The following is a 15,705-nucleotide window of genomic DNA, read 5'->3' as shown; positions in this document are numbered from 1 at the left end:
ACTGAGATTCAATGCATGCAAATATGCATAGAAAAAGAAAATGCAAACAAACTGTACCTGTAGACTATCCCTCGCCTCCTTCGTTTGGCAACAATACTTCAACTCTGCAAAAACTCGACTAATCCTTTTCTCGTCCGTAGGCGTATTCTGCAAAGAACCATGATTCAAAGCCGTAGCCGCCAGCTCCGGACTCGGCGTCAATTGCTGACGGTCGGCAACTACAAACTCCTCATTTCGTATACAATCATTCACCGCAACAAATCGCCCGCTCCAATACGCTGTTGGCTGAGCAGTAGTTACCTAGTATTGAAGACTCATCAGCACCGCCGCCAAGTCCAAACTTCCTAATACACACAAACCAAAAAAAGGAGGGCCTCGGCTTGGGGATCATCATAAACACGACATACAAATGCTGGATCACCAACAGTATTATCTTCCTCCTTTAACTTTCTTCGCGAGCCCAATGATGCATTCAAAGACGAGCAAGCAGGGACTTTCGGTTTCTCCTGAGTCACCGATAGTTCCCTCAATGCCGCCAATGTTCTGCGCCGAAACAGCTTGCGAGGGGAATCCACCACTGGCTCATCAATTGCTTGCTCAGCTTCAGTCTGCGCCGCAGCCTCGTCATTTGACTCTGGCCCATGCGTAGAAGAAGAAGAAGCAGGCAGAGTAGTTATGGTGCTTGTCATCAATTCTTCTTCGGGACTGCCAATGTCCCTCTTTATCTCTGCCATCCTCACAGGCAAAGGAACTCGAGACTTCGGCCAAAACGCAACAAGAGGATGCGGCGTGGGACACGGATTATAAGGTCCGGTACGATCAACTGGGTCAAAGCTGCCAGAGCTTAACGTCGACGTAGCTGTCGACGCTATCGTTTGTCTTCTTCGTGGAGCTGGCCTGTGTGGATCTGGTATCCTGGAGGAGTACCCTAGAGTATCTTCTTCTCTGGGGAGCCACGCACCGTGACGAGCTCCTCGATCTTTGGACCAAAACCAATTGTTGCTTCTGTTCTCAATACCATTGACTAAACGAGCGCCTTCTTCCGCTTCTAAAGTTCGTCTTGAACAGCTGATGTATCTTCTTGCGGCGGAAGAAGCAGCGTATGGATTGGAGGCTATTGCCGTTGAAGGTTGCATCTCTCGATATCTTCCAGCTTTGTTCGTTCTTGCTGTTCTCCATGTTGTTGAGTCCTCTAGTAAGGTTCCTGTAGCTCTCCATGACACCTCCGTTAGACGGCGGTTCCCGTTTCGTGAGGGTCTTGGAATCTGACTTGATGGGACAGGTGTGGAGGGAAGTATCGATTCTCGTCGGGGCAGAAAGGCAGTTGTTTGTCGTCTATGCGGACTTCTGAGCAGCGGAAGTGCCATGGATGGAGGAGCCTCTTGCTGAGAGCGGTCTCTCCCGAGATGAGCGTTTTCTGAGAAAGTCCGTCTAGAAGCCAGGAAGAGGCTCCGGGATTGATAATGCAGATCCTGAGAGTGGACAAGCAGAGGCGATGTAGGATATGAAAGCAGAGGAGTGCTGTGTGGAAGTGGCGGGAGAGGTTTGTTTAGGCTAGGATGTATGTTAGTAGAAAGGTTGAGTGGCCGCCTTGGCTGCCTCTGTTGAAATCTGTCCGGTGGGAGAGTATTGAAGTGGACTGTTCTTTGAGATGAAGACATCTCCATGTGTGCTACTGGAGAAGTCTCCGTTGCGTTCAGAATGTTGGATATTACAGAGGGATGGCGATGATTGTTTCATTCTTCGAGATTAGGGTCTCTTTTGAAAAAGAGGTGAATGTATGTGAATTGAATTGAAAGCATTCAGAAATTGTTTTTATGCAGCTAGGGTCGAGTTGAATGTTGTGCATAGAAAATCAGACCTACGAGGGTTTGCTTAGCCCAATTATTGGAGTCAAAGAGAAGGAGATTCAAAAGGCACAGTGGCATTGGTGCTTGAATATGATATTCCCGTCTCCCAGGTTACGGAATTGTCATTCACGGTGCGTGCTATTGTGAAGATAGTAATTGTCTTGCTGCACTTTGTAAAATAGTTACGAAAGCATTCATTGATTATTCAGCCTTGTTTACAAGTGTGAGTTTGGAGGCTAAGGAAAGCATGGAGCGCTCTTTAAATGCAATCAGGCTCTCGTTCAATATGCTTAAGTCTCATGTGTTTTTTAGTTGTTGCATCGGTCTGCTGAATTTTATATGAAAAATACTTCAGCACTGCATTGCTCTTCACCCGGGTTATAGGAGTGCTGATGCGCATGCATAACTCAAGAATTTAACTTTGGAAGTATATTTGTAATCCTGATATCTACCTCCTAACGCCAGCGCTAATTTCAGGCCCATTACAGTTGCATGTGAAAAGGAAAGGGGGAAAAGAAGGCGAGTCATTCATTCAGAATCGCTTTCAACTATGAAACCAGCCCTCATGCGCCGTCTTGCCGCCACTGGAACCAAGGGCTCATCAATATCTTCATCGTCCTCCTGTTCGGCGGCACCGAAGTTCTCGACTACTGCCTCAGAAGTGTCTAAATCGACAGTAGCAATAGATTCAGACCTATGCCGTTTCTGAAAATTGTCTGCAAGTCGAGCATGTGGCGAAGAAAACGGTGTATCTGTTGCCGGATCTGCACTGTCCGACATGATATCATCTCTGTCAATTGAAGAGCGGCTGCTAATGCTCTCGACGCCTGTTTCTTCCTCGTCGTTCTCCAAAACAGTCGCGGTCCTCTTCGTTCTTTTCTTTCCGGAGATGTTGCCTCCTTCGCTTTTCCTCTTCTTTCTGGAGTTACTTCCGGGCTGTTCAATGGACATGAGAGTATCATGGACCTTTCTAGCATGTTCTTGCCTCCGCTTTTCTTCGAGAGCAAAGAACTCGCGATCCCTATCTTCATCGTCCTCATCATCACTATCGTGAACAAAAAGCTCACTCTTTATTTTCCGCCTCTTCTCAAGATCCGCTATTCTTCGGGCTTCTCTTCTTGCCTTCGCAGCTTCTTCGTCCACTTCATCCCCCTCGTCATTGTCTTTATTCTTTCGACGCCTTCTCGTTTTTAGCTTCTGTAAACTGTCTGATTTACGGATAGTTGGCCCCCCAGCGGGGAACAAAAAGTCCTCATCCGCTCCCACATCGCCCTCAGCATCGTCGTCGTCGTCGTCATAATCGGCTCTTCGCCTCGCAGCCGACTTCCGTCGTATGCAATCTTCTGCACTTTTGCCGTCCAATTGGGGAGGCTCAACTTCAGCTGCGCTGATATATTCAAGGTTCTGACTGAGTGTTTGGGCGCTGAGAATCGAGGGTATAACCCACGTTGCGTCAGGCTCGTCATCTAAGCCAAGCCGTTCAAAACCAACGAGCTTCATAAGCAGACGAAGCCGGTTGTCTCTGAACATGGCAACACGAGTAAGTTCATTATCTGGTTTGATTACTATTATGCCCAAGTTAGCATTCGCGTCATGAAAGTGGCTGAGGGATATCTTACCAATCGAGGGAGCATTATCGGTTTCCCGGGTATTTGACTCATGTTCAGCTGCGTTATCAGAGCCGTCAAGTCCTGCAGATGCCTGCGCAGCATCCGACCAGCTTTGTCTTTCGGTTGCCGCTTCGCTGAGAATATTTTTAATCCATTGGACCAAGTTGCGCTTGTCTTGGTCCAGTAACGCAGTAACAGCGATACCAATCTGTTGAGGAAAGTCCCAGCCCGGCTTAACTTCCAATTCGGCTGGCGCTCTTGGTTTCGATACCGTCTGCTTCTCGTGGCCATACTCCAAATAGTACAAGGTTGAGGGGATTTTGCTGAAAAGGATTTCGATAACTAGCTCGGGCCTCTCCTGCATCTTTCGGATGAGCTTTTTGAAAATCTGCCTAACCAATTCGTTCCAGTCTTTGAAGACAGGGCTGCTTTGATCGAGGCCATCTGGTCCCATTATCATTTTGTTAAACAGGGCTATGATGTCAACACGGAAGAGCAAGACGCTCATCTCCATCTTAAACGCTGCGCGGTAGAAAAATCGATGCAGCCGTTTAAGTTGTTCCGTATCCAAATCATTGTAGTATTGTGTGAGTGCGACGTACAGGTCGACACACTTCTGCGTGACGAGCTTCGAGGCGAATCGATTGAAGTCAAACTTTCTTTCTTTCGAGACCATCTGTGCTTGAGCGACTTCTTCAGCCTCTGAGCCATCTTCCTGCTGATCCTCGGCTCCTGCAACGGGATTCGCAGCCTTCTTCTTCCGTGCTCGCCGTCGAGATCGGACTTGCATGTCCACGTTTTGCTTAGAATATCGCTCTAACATGCGAAGGAAAACGTGAGTCAGCTCAGTTGTCGTATCGAGGAAGCTGTAGCCTTGATCCTTATAAGCGCGAACGATAGCGAAGAGTCGGTCGTGAGTGGTTTCCTCATAGAATATACGGTTCTGAATATTTTCCGCAATTTCTTGGTCTTCTTCGAGAGGCGATTCCGACATTTCATGTACAGTCAAAAGCTGAGTATGTTAGTCTACATTTCCATTTTATATAATTGGAACTCACAATTTGGGTGAAGCACTTCATCCCGGCGTTTAAGTCATGCCAGGACTTATTATCGAGTGCCTGCTGCATGGACCGGTTAAGAGAAATAAACGTTTCCTGATTCAAGACACCGGCTACGAGAGCGAAGCTCTCCGTATCAGGAGATTTAACATCCCCGCCTTGCTTCATAAGTCTCCTATACCTCTCGCGGCGTTCACGTTGGGCTTCTAGGAACCATCCGACCAGATAGAAATATTGACGAATGTGGATATCTAATACACGATCCTCCTCTCGCTCAATTGCTTTGCGAATATGAATGAAGAGCGCTGCCGATTGTTAGCAGATCGATTTACATATATACCGGGGGATACTGACGATTAAAAGAAGCGTCGAGGAACTCTTCCACGAAGGCACGGAGGCGTCGATTGGAAGCAGAGGAAATATTTTCAGGCATGGAAAAGTCATTCTGACGCCGTTAGAGATGAATAATTGAAGGGTTTCTGGAAATCCTCACATGAACCGGTTCTTGACCCTTTTTTCCTCGCTTCGACTTGTTTGACCTTTTAGATCTATCCATTTTTGCCAAGCTTTGCTGGCCATCGCGAAGCACATCCTGGCCAGAGAGTGTCGAGACTTTTTCGTCATCTCTCTTCAGCCATATCATCGTGCCAAATCTATTATGTCTGGAAGGCGCAACACGCGCATAACTCCGGCGCATTCCGGCTTCTTTGTTGAGCATGTCTTGCAACTCGTCCTCCTTCTTGGCCGAGAGCTCCGAGTTGTCTAGGAAAAGCTGAGGGACATCAATGCCTTTGAGGAGATGAAAGAGCAACTCAAGTACCACGACATCCTCTGTATCGAAATCATCGCCCATGCTTGATGACACGGTCAAAATCAAATGGAGAATATCCTGCTCTTCGAACGAGTCAATTGTAGCAGAGCGAGCTATATCATTTTGCGTTTCTTCCGTTGGTAGATTCCTAGGCGGAGAAATCAAGGCCACATTTCGGAAAAAGTATAGGATGAGTTTGATGATGCCTTCGTCGCGACTGCTGCGTTCTTTGAGCGGGAGGGCCATGGACGGTAATCCAATGCGAACTGCTGTACGGAGAATCTTGGTTGAATCATGGTGTAATATTCCGCGTTTATACGAGACGTGAGCGAGCTGCAAATATGGCATGTGTCGATGATGATTGACAGTCACGTCTCCGTCCTCCTTTTCAATGGGCCAGGTTAAAGGCACTAGTAATTCCACTGCGTTCAGAGTCAGCATCCACTTTCCAAAACTTCATATAATAGAGCCTAAGTGCACTACGAACAGCATGCCAATGCAATTTTGGACTTCAATTTGTTCAGAGGCTCATCCTCCCGCCAAGCGGCAAGGATCTCCAGCAAGTCGCCATTGACCAGGTTGGCCTCCGCCAGACATCTTGCAACATCCAGTCGATTGGTCCGCTCATCGTAGAGTTTGAGCCACCTTTTAAGATCCTTCAAACATGCTAGAGCATCATCTCCGAGAATATACCTGCCGCCTTCGTCCCCCGCACTTCCACCAAGCTACCATTGAATTAGCTGTACTGACGCGCCACGGTATGATCACTAAACTCACAGCTGACACCAGACTGTAAACATAGGCCCGAACTTCTGGATCTATGACATCGCGATCATCATTGTCGGGATTCATTTTGACAGTGACGACACATCTACTCCCGTTGTTTCCGCTCGAAGCCTATATCATCTCGGCGCATTTCCTGTGCAGGAATACGCGACGCGAACATCGCGACGCGTTCGAACAAGATTGCGGATAAGATGCGATAAGATAAGATCCAATTTCATCATTGGCTTCCACTTCTTCGGAGCGTTCAAATGTATAGGAGAATCAAGGCAATCAGCTCATGGTTATGATAATCCCCAATTCTTTGTTATGTTGATGGTTAAAATTTTCGATTGTCATGGGTCTCAAGTTCAAGTAAATAGGTTTGGTTAGAGCGGTCTGATATGGTTAAATCACCCCGTGGGGTCGGACCGGTTGGTTACCGAGGCATGTGCCAATGTGCCTCGATGGTAGCGGAAGTATGCCGCAAAGCTCCGCGCAAGTGAAGGCGACCGTTCTCCGCTCACTTTACTCTGGATGATTTAAAGGTCGATTTTTGTATCCTCAAAATAGATTTCCTTCTCCAGAAGGAATCAACTGGCTATTATGATATTTTTGTTGGCTCGCAGACAGCTCCTCCGGCAAGTCGCCGCGCAGAATGCCAGAAATTTCAGTAGCCAGGCTGGAGCAGCCGAAGTTAACAGACTGGGGGTTGTTGGAGCAGGACAAATGGTATCTCCTGAAAATCAGTTTGATTTCCAATATAGTACATAAGATACTGACAAATCTTAGGGGCTTGGTATTGCACTGGTAGCCGCTCAAAGAGCCCAAGTCCCAGTCACCTTGGTAGACAATTCCCAGGCGTCAATCGACAAAAGCTTAAAGTTCGCCGGTATGCTTTTCTTCTATTGCTAAAGGGAGGCGCAAAGATATTGAACAAAATCTACCTTAGACAAATTACTTGAGAAAGATGTTGCGAAGCAGCGCATCACAAAAGACGATGCGTTGGCAGCCCGGGAACGAATATATGCAACGACGACTATGGATGACCTTTCCAACGTGGACTTTGTAATAGAAGCTGTCCCGGTATTGCATGCAGAAAGTCTTTACAATATCTTGAACTTAGGGCTAAGATCAATGTGACTGCAGGAAATTCCCGATTTAAAAACAAGCATCTTCTCACAGCTTGCGCTCACCTGTCCGAAACATGCCATCCTGGCTACAAATACGTCTTCAATCAGCGTGACTAAGATCGCTGCTGCCACGACAAATGGATACCCTACGGATCTTTCGGCTGCCTCGCGCGTCATCAGCACGCACTTTATGAATCCAGTGCCGGTGCAAAAGGGAGTAGAAATCATCACTGGCCTGCAAACCTCGCAGAGCACGATTGACACAGCGGTAGCTTTTGTCAAACGCATGGGCAAGATACCATCACAAAGCGCCGACTCACCCGGCTTTCTGGCTAACCGCATACTAATGCCATATATAAATGAAGCCATAATTTGTCTAGAAACGGGTGTTGGCGGAAGGGACGATATTGACAATATCATGAAGAATGGAACCAATGTTCCGATGGGTCCGTTGCAGCTGGCTGATTTTATTGGAATTGATACCTGTTTAGCGATCATGAAAGTGCTTCACGAGCAAACTGGCGACAGCAAATACCGACCGGCATGTCTTCTTACCAAGATGGTTGATGCCGGGTGGCTAGGAAAGAAGACTGGAAAAGGCTTCTATGAGTATTGAACAGCTAGCTAGCTCAATGCAAAGTTCAAATGCAGATAAAGCCGGCCATTATATCCTTGATTTAAGAAAGCATTTCTATCGCAAATGCGCTTCGGACATTAGTAATTCAATGTGTCATAAGGGGTTCAGTGCGCTTTGCGAACACATTACTGGTGTGAGCGAGTCCAAAAGACAAAATTATCTCGAGAGTTGAATGAATTTTGAGATTTAGTATTGTACAATAGCTGCCGTCGCCATGCCGTCGCTATGTTGATTTCCAGAACAAACAGTAAAGGCATTTACTCATAGCCTTGCCCGGTAATATGCCATGCATCTTAGGCCCCGAAACCCTTGGTCTCCTTGTAAGGATAGCGAACTTGATCATCCTTTCTCAGCCATATCTTCCGCTTTCTCTTGGATGGAACGTGCTCAACGAAAATTTCCTTTGCATGTTGCGACATGAATTTTCGAATGAAGCGCGGATCCCACAACTCGCTGGCGACACCAAGATCTTTACAGCAACGCATCAGCGCATTCGATTTGCAACCCTCGGTAGCGGTTGGGATGCCTTCGGGCGAGAAATAGTCCTGCTCTCCACGTGCAACGGAAACGAGCCTAAAGGGAGGATATCAGCATTGGCTCAAGCCATTTGAAACATGTGCACCGTACCGTCCGTGAGCAACGAGTGCGTATTCTCTTGTGACAGACTTCGGTGTCACGATCGTCTCCCCTCGAGGAGCAAGACCCCATCCACCAGGCCCGAAAGCCTTATTCAATATCCTTCGGTATTTGATCTCGGGAAGGTAGATGATGCCATCTGGTTTTACCTCGATATCATCGGGATGGATCTCCTGCAATAATGTGTCCGCTGTCTCCTTGGGAAATGGCTCAGACGAAAGTCCATGGAATGACCGCGACCAATCCACTTGTCGATTTCCTTCGTCAAGAATAAGAGGTTCGTCGCCGAGCCCATTGGTGAGGTTCTGAGTTTCAATAGACTGGCTAGCAACTGCATCATCCGCAGGGCTGGGGGCCGCAGCATTTGCTTCAGCTTGAGAGCCCTGCGCTGCTCTTCTCTGACGAGTTGTTGTTACAAGGCAACGGCTCCATTGGCGTGTTGTGTTGGATGACGATTCGTTGGAAGGGACAGCGACAGCTCTCCACTGGGGTGACGTTGGCGAACGAAAAGACAGCGACGATGTCGAGAGAGAGCGTGCAATTCGTGCTGATGACAATTGCTTGCACAGGAAAGACCCTGGCCTAGAAAAGGTGGACGACGCCATGGGGCAAAACTGGTTGTTGGTGTTGAAGAGACTGGGCGACGTCGCGACATCGCGTCTCTCCGACGTCGTCTGCAGCTCGGAGCCGCAACGCCATAGCTTCCACGGGGGTTTACAAGGGGAAAATGCAATTTACAGTGCGAGGATTCCATATCATATTTACTTGTAATATCAAATTAATTTACATGACTATACATGTGCCTCTCAATGCAGAATAGACAAGTTTAAGCATCTTTTGAATCAGTGCGCTGCACGTTGCCTTGCCTTTTCCAGCATTCCCGAAATGCCTCCATCTGGAGATCGACAATTAGCGCTCTAGCTATAGAATGTTGACTCCGGTACGGAACGTCGGCTAATTGGTGTTGGGCGGGAGGCTTAAGTTGAGAAACTTACCTCCTTCTTGCATGCACGCCAATCCTTCTTATTGTCGAAATAGCAGTCGGTCATCTTTGCATTTTCCACTGCACACGGTATATGTGTTATATGAGAGTTGTCGATATTCATTTTTGAATAGATATACTCACCAGCGCATCCTGTGCTGAAGATTCTCTTGTCCCTGTTGCAGACTTGGGTTAACGACGCACCACAAGAACAAGAAAGACACTGGGCATTCGTACCATTCATCTGGTTCATCATCGTCTACTGCTGGGTTGCTGTTGGGGTATTTCTGTGAATCCGACATTTTGATTAAATTGGGTGTACTGGAAATTCGAGTTCGAATCTGCGAATCTTGTTGGAATTATCGATTTCCTTTGCGCTCTCGGTAGAAAGTCGGCCTAATACCAATACTGCCATAAGCAGTGCCTGCCTCAAGGCATGGCGAACAAACGGGTCAATGTGCTGGTCTATGCTGGTATGACATTTCAACAACATTATGTTCCCACATTGCTAACCATCTTATATAGGCAACGGGAGCACACCAGAGTCAGTCCGTCATTGTCTTTATAGCCTCAGACGACTGCTCTCGCCCAATTACGCAGTCATTCCTGTCACCGGAGATGTGATCCTCAAGGAGCCATGGACTGCTTCTTGTGCTCTCCTTGTATTCCCGGGTGGTGCTGACCTTGGATATTGCCGCACTCTTAATGGGGAGGGAAATAGGCGTATCAAGCAATTCCTGCAAAGGGGTGGGACTTACCTAGGTCTCTGCGCAGGAGGCTACTATGGCTGCAAACGCTGCGAATGGGAAGTAGGTGATAAGAAGATGGAGGTGATAGGCAGTCGAGAGCTTGGTCTCTTTCCTGGTATCTGTCGGGGTTGCGCGTTCTCAGGCTTTGTCTATCACAGTGAAGCTGGAGCCCGCGCTGCAGAATTGAAGGTCGAGAAGGGTGCATTCAGCGAAGAAGAGCTTCCGGACTCTTTCCGCACTTACTACAACGGCGGCGGTGTGTTTGTTGACGCTCCAAATCTGAAAAATCAAGGCGTCGAGATCCTGGCAAGTTACACGGAGAAATTACATGTGGACCCAGGAGAGGGAGCAGCAGCTGTTGTGTATTGTAAAGTCGGAGAGGGAGCAGCAGTGCTCACAGGGCCGCATCCTGAGTGAGTAACTCCTCAGCCGTTGTCATCGATTTATCGACAATCTACTAACCGCTGTAGGTTTGCCGCTGTGAATCTTGACAAATCTGCCAATGGCCCAGACTATCCAAAGCTCGTCGAGGAACTGGCAGCCGATGAACAGGCACGAGCTAGTTTCCTCAGAGCCTGTCTGAGCAAATTGGGCCTGCGAGTCAGCAAAGAGCAGACGACTGTCCCATCTCTATCACTAATGCACTTGTCCTCAGCAGAGCCTCCTGCTGCGTCCGAGCTTGTTTCCTCCTGGAAGGAACTCATCACCAAGGAAGAAGGCAAAGAATATATCAAGGGCGAAAATGATACATTCGAAATTGACCATCCTTCAAAATGGTCTTTGGGCTCTCTTGCGAAGGCACTTCCTGGTCTATCCGGTAAACCCAACTCCGATGACGATGCAGGTCAACCAGGGATCGATATCGATTACAGCAAAATCATCAAACGCATACACGTGCACGAGACTGAGCAACCATCATTCAAAGAGACTCCATACTTTAACCACGCATCATTTTACGCAAACCTTCAAAATTACCATGCTCGCTCCAAAGAGAGCGAAGGGGCATTTGGACGATATTTATTATACGGAGAAGTAGTCACAAGCACAAGTACTCTGCTTGAGAAGTGAGTTTACCTTTTACACACCACTCCCTCTAATTTCATCCTCATTAATGGATACCATCAATAACATGATCTCTCAGAAATCTGAAGCTCCTTCAGCACCTCCCAACAGGCTTTACCGCCACAGCTACCACTCAAGTCGCCGGAAGAGGCCGAGGTTCCAACGTGTGGGTCTCACCCGCCGGGACTCTGCTGTTCTCGACGTGCATCAGACATCCAATGCACCTGATGAACGCCGCTCCGGTTGTATTTGTGCAGTATCTCGCCGCAATAGCTATCGTAGAGGGAATCAGGTCATATGACGTTGGATACGCGGACCTGCCAGTGAAATTAAAGTGGCCGAATGACATTTGTATGCTGATCTCCAGTTCCAGTTCCAGTTCCTCCTGGCACCCAATCACTTCAATTCTCTATTTTCAGCTTCCTTAACTAACTGGGACAATAGACGCGCAGGATCCCTCCAAAGGACCAGGAAACTACGTCAAGATTGGCGGTATCCTCGTCAACTCAAGCTATGTTGGAAGCGAGTTTCTCCTTGTCGTTGGTACGTCTCCATACGCATAACATTTATTTGTTGTCCCTGCTTTTGCCCCGAAGAATCAGTTTTCGTTTCTAACGGCATCTAGGCATCGGGCTGAACACGATGAATCCCGGACCCACCACGTCCCTGAACGACCTTCTTCCTCCACACTTACCGCCTTTTACATTGGAGAAACTCCTCGCGCGTATCCTGTCCAGCTTTGAGTCCATCTACAACAGTTTTCTCCGAACAGGCTTCAATCACGATCTGGAAAGTTTGTATTATTCGCTTTGGTTACATACGTATGTTTCTCTCTTCCATATCCTTTTCCATATCCTCTTACATACACCTTTCCCTTCCTTTCCTTTAAATCGCATTTTTCTCTCGTTTCCCTCACATTCAATTTCTGCCTTTTTTGTTTTTCCTCGTTTGCCTCCCCATTTCAATTCCCCCCTCGTCTTTACCATCCACTCCTCCTTTTCCGTCCTGTCTCCTTCCATGTCCCCTGACCTCTCTCTCCCCTTCACAACTTCCCTTTCCTCTCTCCCCTTTCACCACTTCCCCTCCCTCTCACTCCCTTCATACATAACCAAAAAAAAATAAAATAAAAATAAAAAATAAAATAAAAAAAATCCATGACTGACACCAGTACACACCACACAGAGACCAAATCGTCACTCTAGAAGCAGAAGGCAGCATCCGCGCTCGCATCCGCGGCATCACTCGCGACTACGGCTTGCTTGTCGCCGAGGAACTCGGTTGGGAAGATCGACCTACCGGCCGCGTCATACAATTACAAAGCGACAGCAACAGTTTTGATTTCTTCAAGGGCCTAGTCAAGCGGAAGGTATAACAAGTTCCTTTATTTGCAGGACACTGAAATTCGATAATTGAAATTCGATAATTAATCACGTCGTCGTCATCATCATCATCATCATCATCATCATCATCATCATCATCATCAGAATACATGTTTTAGCCCATAGATGATCCAGAGAAGCAAGCAAGAGAAGCAAAAGAAGCAGTAAAAAACTTATTTCAATTCTCACTCACTTCACACTGAAGGTGCTTTGTAACAAAGACATCACCATATAGAACATCGATCAAAGGACGGACCATAAGACGATAAATGTACGAGGGTACGAGTAATAAGTCAAGCAAAAGGAGTGAGTGTATTGTGTAAAGATAAAGAATGATTCTCCAAATCTCCCAGTGCTCCCCGCCCTTCTGTCCATCTGTCCATCTGCCCATCAACCTTGATTTACACCCGTCCGTAATCCATTCCCTAAGATCCCCAAAGTAACGACCATAACGACCATAACGACCATAACGACCCTGACGTGCACTCCACCGACCTAGATTCCCGTTCAAAGCTCTCAGCTCAAAGCGCAAAGTACAAGTCAGAACCCAAGAAAGACTCATCCCACTGAAAGAAAAAGCAAATAAAATGAGATAAAGTAATAGCCCGAGAAAAATAGCACCATCCATCCGACATCCGAAATAAAGTAGGGAAAGAGGGCGAGATAAGAAAGGGGGAGATAGAAAGGGAAAATAAGAAAGTGGAAAGAGTACTAAAAGAAGTAATCCACCCTAGTGATATGAATGAAAGAATTGTAGAATAGAACAGAATAGAAAAATGACAGGGGTATTGGCCCGAGCCTGCTTTCTGTGGCTGTAGTGGCGAGCAAAGACGAGCAATCGCCACTTTAATAAAAAAAATGGATATAATATAAGAAAAAAAATAAATAATAAAAAGAAAGTAGAGAAGAGAAGAGAGAGCACTATCGGAGCAAAACAATATAGGAATATCTGCGGAAAACTTATGGGGAAAAGATAGAAAAGGAATAAGAAAAACGGAAAATTATATAACGCCAAAGGTAAAGACTCCTAGTACCTGTACGTGAAGCGACATGTGTATCTAGCCCCAAGTGAAAGTGAGATCAGATATCCACACCAGAAGAGGCTCCGCGGGCTGTAGGGAAAGCAGTTTCCTTTGATTTCTCTTCCGATGGCGAAGACAAGGCGGACTTGGAAGACCCATAGCCCCAGCTCCAGGGCATCCAGCTACCACCTTTCGCGGCAGCTGCGGCCTTGGAGTCCTTTTCACCAGTTCCAAGTTCATCGCGCGAGATGGGCTCAAATTCTAGCTCACTCCTGCTCTTGCTCAGGTTTGCTTCATCGCCCGAGTATGTACCAGCTGCGGCGGAAGATGCGTCAGCGGTACTGGTCGACAGATTATTCGCTTCATTATCCAAAGCACGGAGTAAGGAGCGCAGACGGTCGCGCTGGGTGGAGATGAAGCTCATCTTCTCCTCGTCCGAAGAAAGCTCGGCTGGAATGAGATGTGCTGCATCCTCCGCCGGTACCTCCCTGGTTGAAGAGGATGTTTGGCCAAGTGCTGCGCTCAGGAAGCCGTACAGATCACCAGCTGGGGCGGCAAGGCCTTCACGGGCACTTGGTAAGTTGAAGCGTGCGAGCAATGTTTGCGCGTATGACGGTGCTCCATAGGAAGAACGCGGAGGCGGTGTTGCAGGTCTAGCGGGTGGGTATCCGAGAACGTGTTCTTTGATCATATCGATAGCTTGTTTGAGGTATTGCAGACCAGCTGCCTTGAGTCGCTCGTGGGCGTTGCCGATAAACGCTTCAATCTCAGCCTCGTGGTGGGCAAGGAACGGGTGAATGCGCTCCTGGTAAAGCTGTCGGGCTCCTTGGGTTTGTGGGAGTACGAGGTAGGTATGTGCGAGGAGACGAATCCATGGGTAGAATGGAACCCTGCATTCAGCGGTCAGAAAAGCAGTGAGCTTGTGGAGCAGAGATAGGGCAAGATATGAAAGTTTGGGGAGGGGGGAACAAAAGCAGAGGAGCTGGTGGCTATGGTTTTTCACGTACCATACAAGAATCCATTCAGTCCATGATTCCACGAGGAGAGCGCAAGAAAGCACAACCCAGTACATCAGCCATGGCGTTAATTGCGCAGGGTCAGACGTTCGGAGAGCCTTGTAAGACGCGAAGATGGGAAAGAGGACTGTGATGATGGAGCTGCGAATGCTGTTAGCTCTAGCTGATATCCCATTTTATATTATGCTAAAGGCTTCTGCACAATCTGTGATGTCGAGGGGTTTCGTTGCGTTACAGTGTATGAGGCGCAAATTTCCCGCACAAGGCGGCGGTCGGGCAGATTTCAAGAAACATGACTTACGAGAGAAAATTGGCAATTATATTGAACATGCTCGCGGATATTTTATACTCAAAATGTCCCGAAGAGTATGGTTACAGGAAGCCCTTCTTTTCACAGGAAGATTTAGATGGTCCAAAGTGAGAATCGAGCTCTGATTGATTTTATCGCAAAATCGACAAATGTATCCGTATCTATTCTTGAGAAGGAGGCTTTTAATTTGTTATGAAAGCTTGGTCGGGAAAAGGCCAGATGGCCGAGTTTGATAGACCAGCTATGATGCCCAGGCAGCAGATTTCCAGGGTAAAAGTAGAGCAGACGTTGAAATTTGTGCTTCCCTGCCGAAAGCTGAGGCCGGAGCATTGTCTACGGACGGAGGGGCAGCTTCTTCGGACTTGGGGAAAGGCAACGGAGAGCTTACGTTATCGATCTTATCGATATATCCTCCCTGCCGCATTAGGCTAGGTCTCCCAGATAGTGTTAGTGGATCTATTTACTCCTAGCCTCACTAGGGAAAGCGTCAACCTCATCGTCACGGGAGAACATCATCTGGTTGTGGCTTGTGCGGTCAAGGCTGCATCAACCTTTCCTCTGCACTGCAAGGACTTTTCAGTTATACATTCCACGGCTACCAAAGGCAACTTGCGGTGCAGACGCGGCTTTTGAGGCATATTTTTTGGTCAGCTTTAGTTTTTCGACGAATATCCACAGTCCCTGTGAC

The 15,705-nt window shown here is 47.6% G+C and overlaps 8 protein-coding genes across 8 annotated transcripts; 2 read left to right on the top strand and 6 right to left on the bottom strand.

Moving 5' to 3' along the window:
- Positions 1–35: 35 nt before the first annotated feature.
- L228DRAFT_247150 (hypothetical protein) lies at positions 36–1,967 on the bottom strand. Its single transcript, XM_018332578.1, has 2 exons — positions 141–1,967; positions 36–53 (listed from the first exon to the last, which is right to left on the bottom strand). The coding sequence occupies exon 1, from the start codon at positions 1,665–1,667 to the stop codon at positions 345–347; it is 1,323 nt and encodes a 440-aa protein (XP_018188325.1). The 5' UTR covers positions 1,668–1,967; the 3' UTR covers positions 36–53; positions 141–344.
- A 331-nt stretch (positions 1,968–2,298) lies between these two features.
- On the bottom strand, positions 2,299–6,303 carry L228DRAFT_260905 (putative topoisomerase 1-associated factor 1). Its single transcript, XM_018334292.1, has 7 exons — positions 6,107–6,303; positions 5,817–6,054; positions 5,012–5,751; positions 4,873–4,963; positions 4,519–4,823; positions 3,470–4,472; positions 2,299–3,415 (listed from the first exon to the last, which is right to left on the bottom strand). Exons 1-7 carry the CDS (start codon positions 6,179–6,181, stop codon positions 2,379–2,381), a joined length of 3,489 nt encoding a protein of 1,162 aa, XP_018188324.1. The 5' UTR covers positions 6,182–6,303; the 3' UTR covers positions 2,299–2,378.
- Positions 6,304–6,544: 241 nt separating this feature from the next.
- L228DRAFT_247149 (3-hydroxybutyryl-CoA dehydrogenase) lies at positions 6,545–7,962 on the top strand. The gene is made up of 4 exons (XM_018332577.1): positions 6,545–6,823; positions 6,884–6,983; positions 7,044–7,177; positions 7,241–7,962. The coding sequence occupies exons 1-4, from the start codon at positions 6,698–6,700 to the stop codon at positions 7,838–7,840; spliced, it is 960 nt and encodes a 319-aa protein (XP_018188323.1). The 5' UTR covers positions 6,545–6,697; the 3' UTR covers positions 7,841–7,962.
- On the bottom strand, positions 7,778–9,126 carry L228DRAFT_220419 (Mgm101p-domain-containing protein). Its single transcript, XM_018330239.1, has 2 exons — positions 8,489–9,126; positions 7,778–8,434 (listed from the first exon to the last, which is right to left on the bottom strand). Exons 1-2 carry the CDS (start codon positions 9,100–9,102, stop codon positions 8,155–8,157), a joined length of 894 nt encoding a protein of 297 aa, XP_018188322.1. The 5' UTR covers positions 9,103–9,126; the 3' UTR covers positions 7,778–8,154.
- A 112-nt stretch (positions 9,127–9,238) lies between these two features.
- L228DRAFT_282851 (hypothetical protein) lies at positions 9,239–9,834 on the bottom strand. Its single transcript, XM_018336050.1, has 4 exons — positions 9,717–9,834; positions 9,624–9,655; positions 9,493–9,560; positions 9,239–9,392 (listed from the first exon to the last, which is right to left on the bottom strand). The coding sequence occupies exons 1-4, from the start codon at positions 9,779–9,781 to the stop codon at positions 9,324–9,326; spliced, it is 234 nt and encodes a 77-aa protein (XP_018188321.1). The 5' UTR covers positions 9,782–9,834; the 3' UTR covers positions 9,239–9,323.
- L228DRAFT_247145 (class II aaRS and biotin synthetase) lies at positions 9,716–12,836 on the top strand. The gene is made up of 7 exons (XM_018332576.1): positions 9,716–9,952; positions 10,005–10,641; positions 10,699–11,292; positions 11,370–11,641; positions 11,735–11,833; positions 11,916–12,111; positions 12,473–12,836. The coding sequence occupies exons 1-7, from the start codon at positions 9,916–9,918 to the stop codon at positions 12,660–12,662; spliced, it is 2,025 nt and encodes a 674-aa protein (XP_018188320.1). The 5' UTR covers positions 9,716–9,915; the 3' UTR covers positions 12,663–12,836.
- Positions 12,630–13,523, bottom strand: L228DRAFT_135506 (hypothetical protein). Its single transcript, XM_018329131.1, has one exon. It carries the CDS (start codon positions 13,295–13,297, stop codon positions 12,848–12,850), a length of 450 nt encoding a protein of 149 aa, XP_018188319.1. The 5' UTR covers positions 13,298–13,523; the 3' UTR covers positions 12,630–12,847.
- On the bottom strand, positions 13,524–15,147 carry L228DRAFT_135505 (hypothetical protein). Its single transcript, XM_018329130.1, has 3 exons — positions 15,009–15,147; positions 14,699–14,848; positions 13,524–14,581 (listed from the first exon to the last, which is right to left on the bottom strand). The coding sequence occupies exons 1-3, from the start codon at positions 15,035–15,037 to the stop codon at positions 13,750–13,752; spliced, it is 1,011 nt and encodes a 336-aa protein (XP_018188318.1). The 5' UTR covers positions 15,038–15,147; the 3' UTR covers positions 13,524–13,749.
- Positions 15,148–15,705: the final 558 nt, after the last annotated feature.

Source organism: Xylona heveae, assembly GCF_001619985.1.
Source record: "Xylona heveae TC161 unplaced genomic scaffold L228scaffold_5, whole genome shotgun sequence".
Taxonomy (NCBI): Eukaryota; Fungi; Ascomycota; class Xylonomycetes; order Xylonales; family Xylonaceae; genus Xylona; species Xylona heveae.
Note: the sequence above shows the minus strand (reverse complement) of the source record. Positions and strands in the feature narration are given on the sequence as shown.

What these genes read in the sequence shown, in the direction of transcription:
- L228DRAFT_247150 (XM_018332578.1), bottom strand. Translation starts at nt 1,667, where the DNA reads ATGGAGATGTCTTCATCTCAAAGAACAGTCCACTTCAATACTCTCCCA.
- L228DRAFT_260905 (XM_018334292.1), bottom strand. Translation starts at nt 6,181, where the DNA reads ATGAATCCCGACAATGATGATCGCGATGTCATAGATCCAGAAGTTCGG. An exon ending in AGGGTCAAGAACCGGTTCAT is followed by an intron (nt 4,964 to 5,011) that starts GTGAGGATTTCC and finishes TAACGGCGTCAG; the next exon opens with AATGACTTTTCCATGCCTGA. An exon ending in CGATAATGCTCCCTCGATTG is followed by an intron (nt 3,416 to 3,469) that starts GTAAGATATCCC and finishes TGGGCATAATAG; the next exon opens with TAATCAAACCAGATAATGAA.
- L228DRAFT_247149 (XM_018332577.1), top strand. Translation starts at nt 6,698, where the DNA reads ATGATATTTTTGTTGGCTCGCAGACAGCTCCTCCGGCAAGTCGCCGCG. An exon ending in TTGTTGGAGCAGGACAAATG is followed by an intron (nt 6,824 to 6,883) that starts GTATCTCCTGAA and finishes GACAAATCTTAG; the next exon opens with GGGCTTGGTATTGCACTGGT. An exon ending in TTGTAATAGAAGCTGTCCCG is followed by an intron (nt 7,178 to 7,240) that starts GTATTGCATGCA and finishes ATGTGACTGCAG; the next exon opens with GAAATTCCCGATTTAAAAAC.
- L228DRAFT_220419 (XM_018330239.1), bottom strand. Translation starts at nt 9,102, where the DNA reads ATGGCGTCGTCCACCTTTTCTAGGCCAGGGTCTTTCCTGTGCAAGCAA. An exon ending in GCACTCGTTGCTCACGGACG is followed by an intron (nt 8,435 to 8,488) that starts GTACGGTGCACA and finishes TCCTCCCTTTAG; the next exon opens with GCTCGTTTCCGTTGCACGTG.
- L228DRAFT_282851 (XM_018336050.1), bottom strand. Translation starts at nt 9,781, where the DNA reads ATGTCGGATTCACAGAAATACCCCAACAGCAACCCAGCAGTAGACGAT. An exon ending in GATGATGAACCAGATGAATG is followed by an intron (nt 9,656 to 9,716) that starts GTACGAATGCCC and finishes AGTCTGCAACAG; the next exon opens with GGACAAGAGAATCTTCAGCA. An exon ending in CTTCAGCACAGGATGCGCTG is followed by an intron (nt 9,561 to 9,623) that starts GTGAGTATATCT and finishes TACCGTGTGCAG; the next exon opens with TGGAAAATGCAAAGATGACC.
- L228DRAFT_247145 (XM_018332576.1), top strand. Translation starts at nt 9,916, where the DNA reads ATGGCGAACAAACGGGTCAATGTGCTGGTCTATGCTG. An exon ending in AAAGTGGCCGAATGACATTT is followed by an intron (nt 11,642 to 11,734) that starts GTATGCTGATCT and finishes CTGGGACAATAG; the next exon opens with ACGCGCAGGATCCCTCCAAA. An exon ending in CGAGTTTCTCCTTGTCGTTG is followed by an intron (nt 11,834 to 11,915) that starts GTACGTCTCCAT and finishes AACGGCATCTAG; the next exon opens with GCATCGGGCTGAACACGATG.
- L228DRAFT_135506 (XM_018329131.1), bottom strand. Translation starts at nt 13,297, where the DNA reads ATGGATGGTGCTATTTTTCTCGGGCTATTACTTTATCTCATTTTATTT.
- L228DRAFT_135505 (XM_018329130.1), bottom strand. Translation starts at nt 15,037, where the DNA reads ATGTTCAATATAATTGCCAATTTTCTCTC. An exon ending in ATAATTGCCAATTTTCTCTC is followed by an intron (nt 14,849 to 15,008) that starts GTAAGTCATGTT and finishes CAGCATTCGCAG; the next exon opens with CTCCATCATCACAGTCCTCT. An exon ending in ACTGAATGGATTCTTGTATG is followed by an intron (nt 14,582 to 14,698) that starts GTACGTGAAAAA and finishes CGCTGAATGCAG; the next exon opens with GGTTCCATTCTACCCATGGA.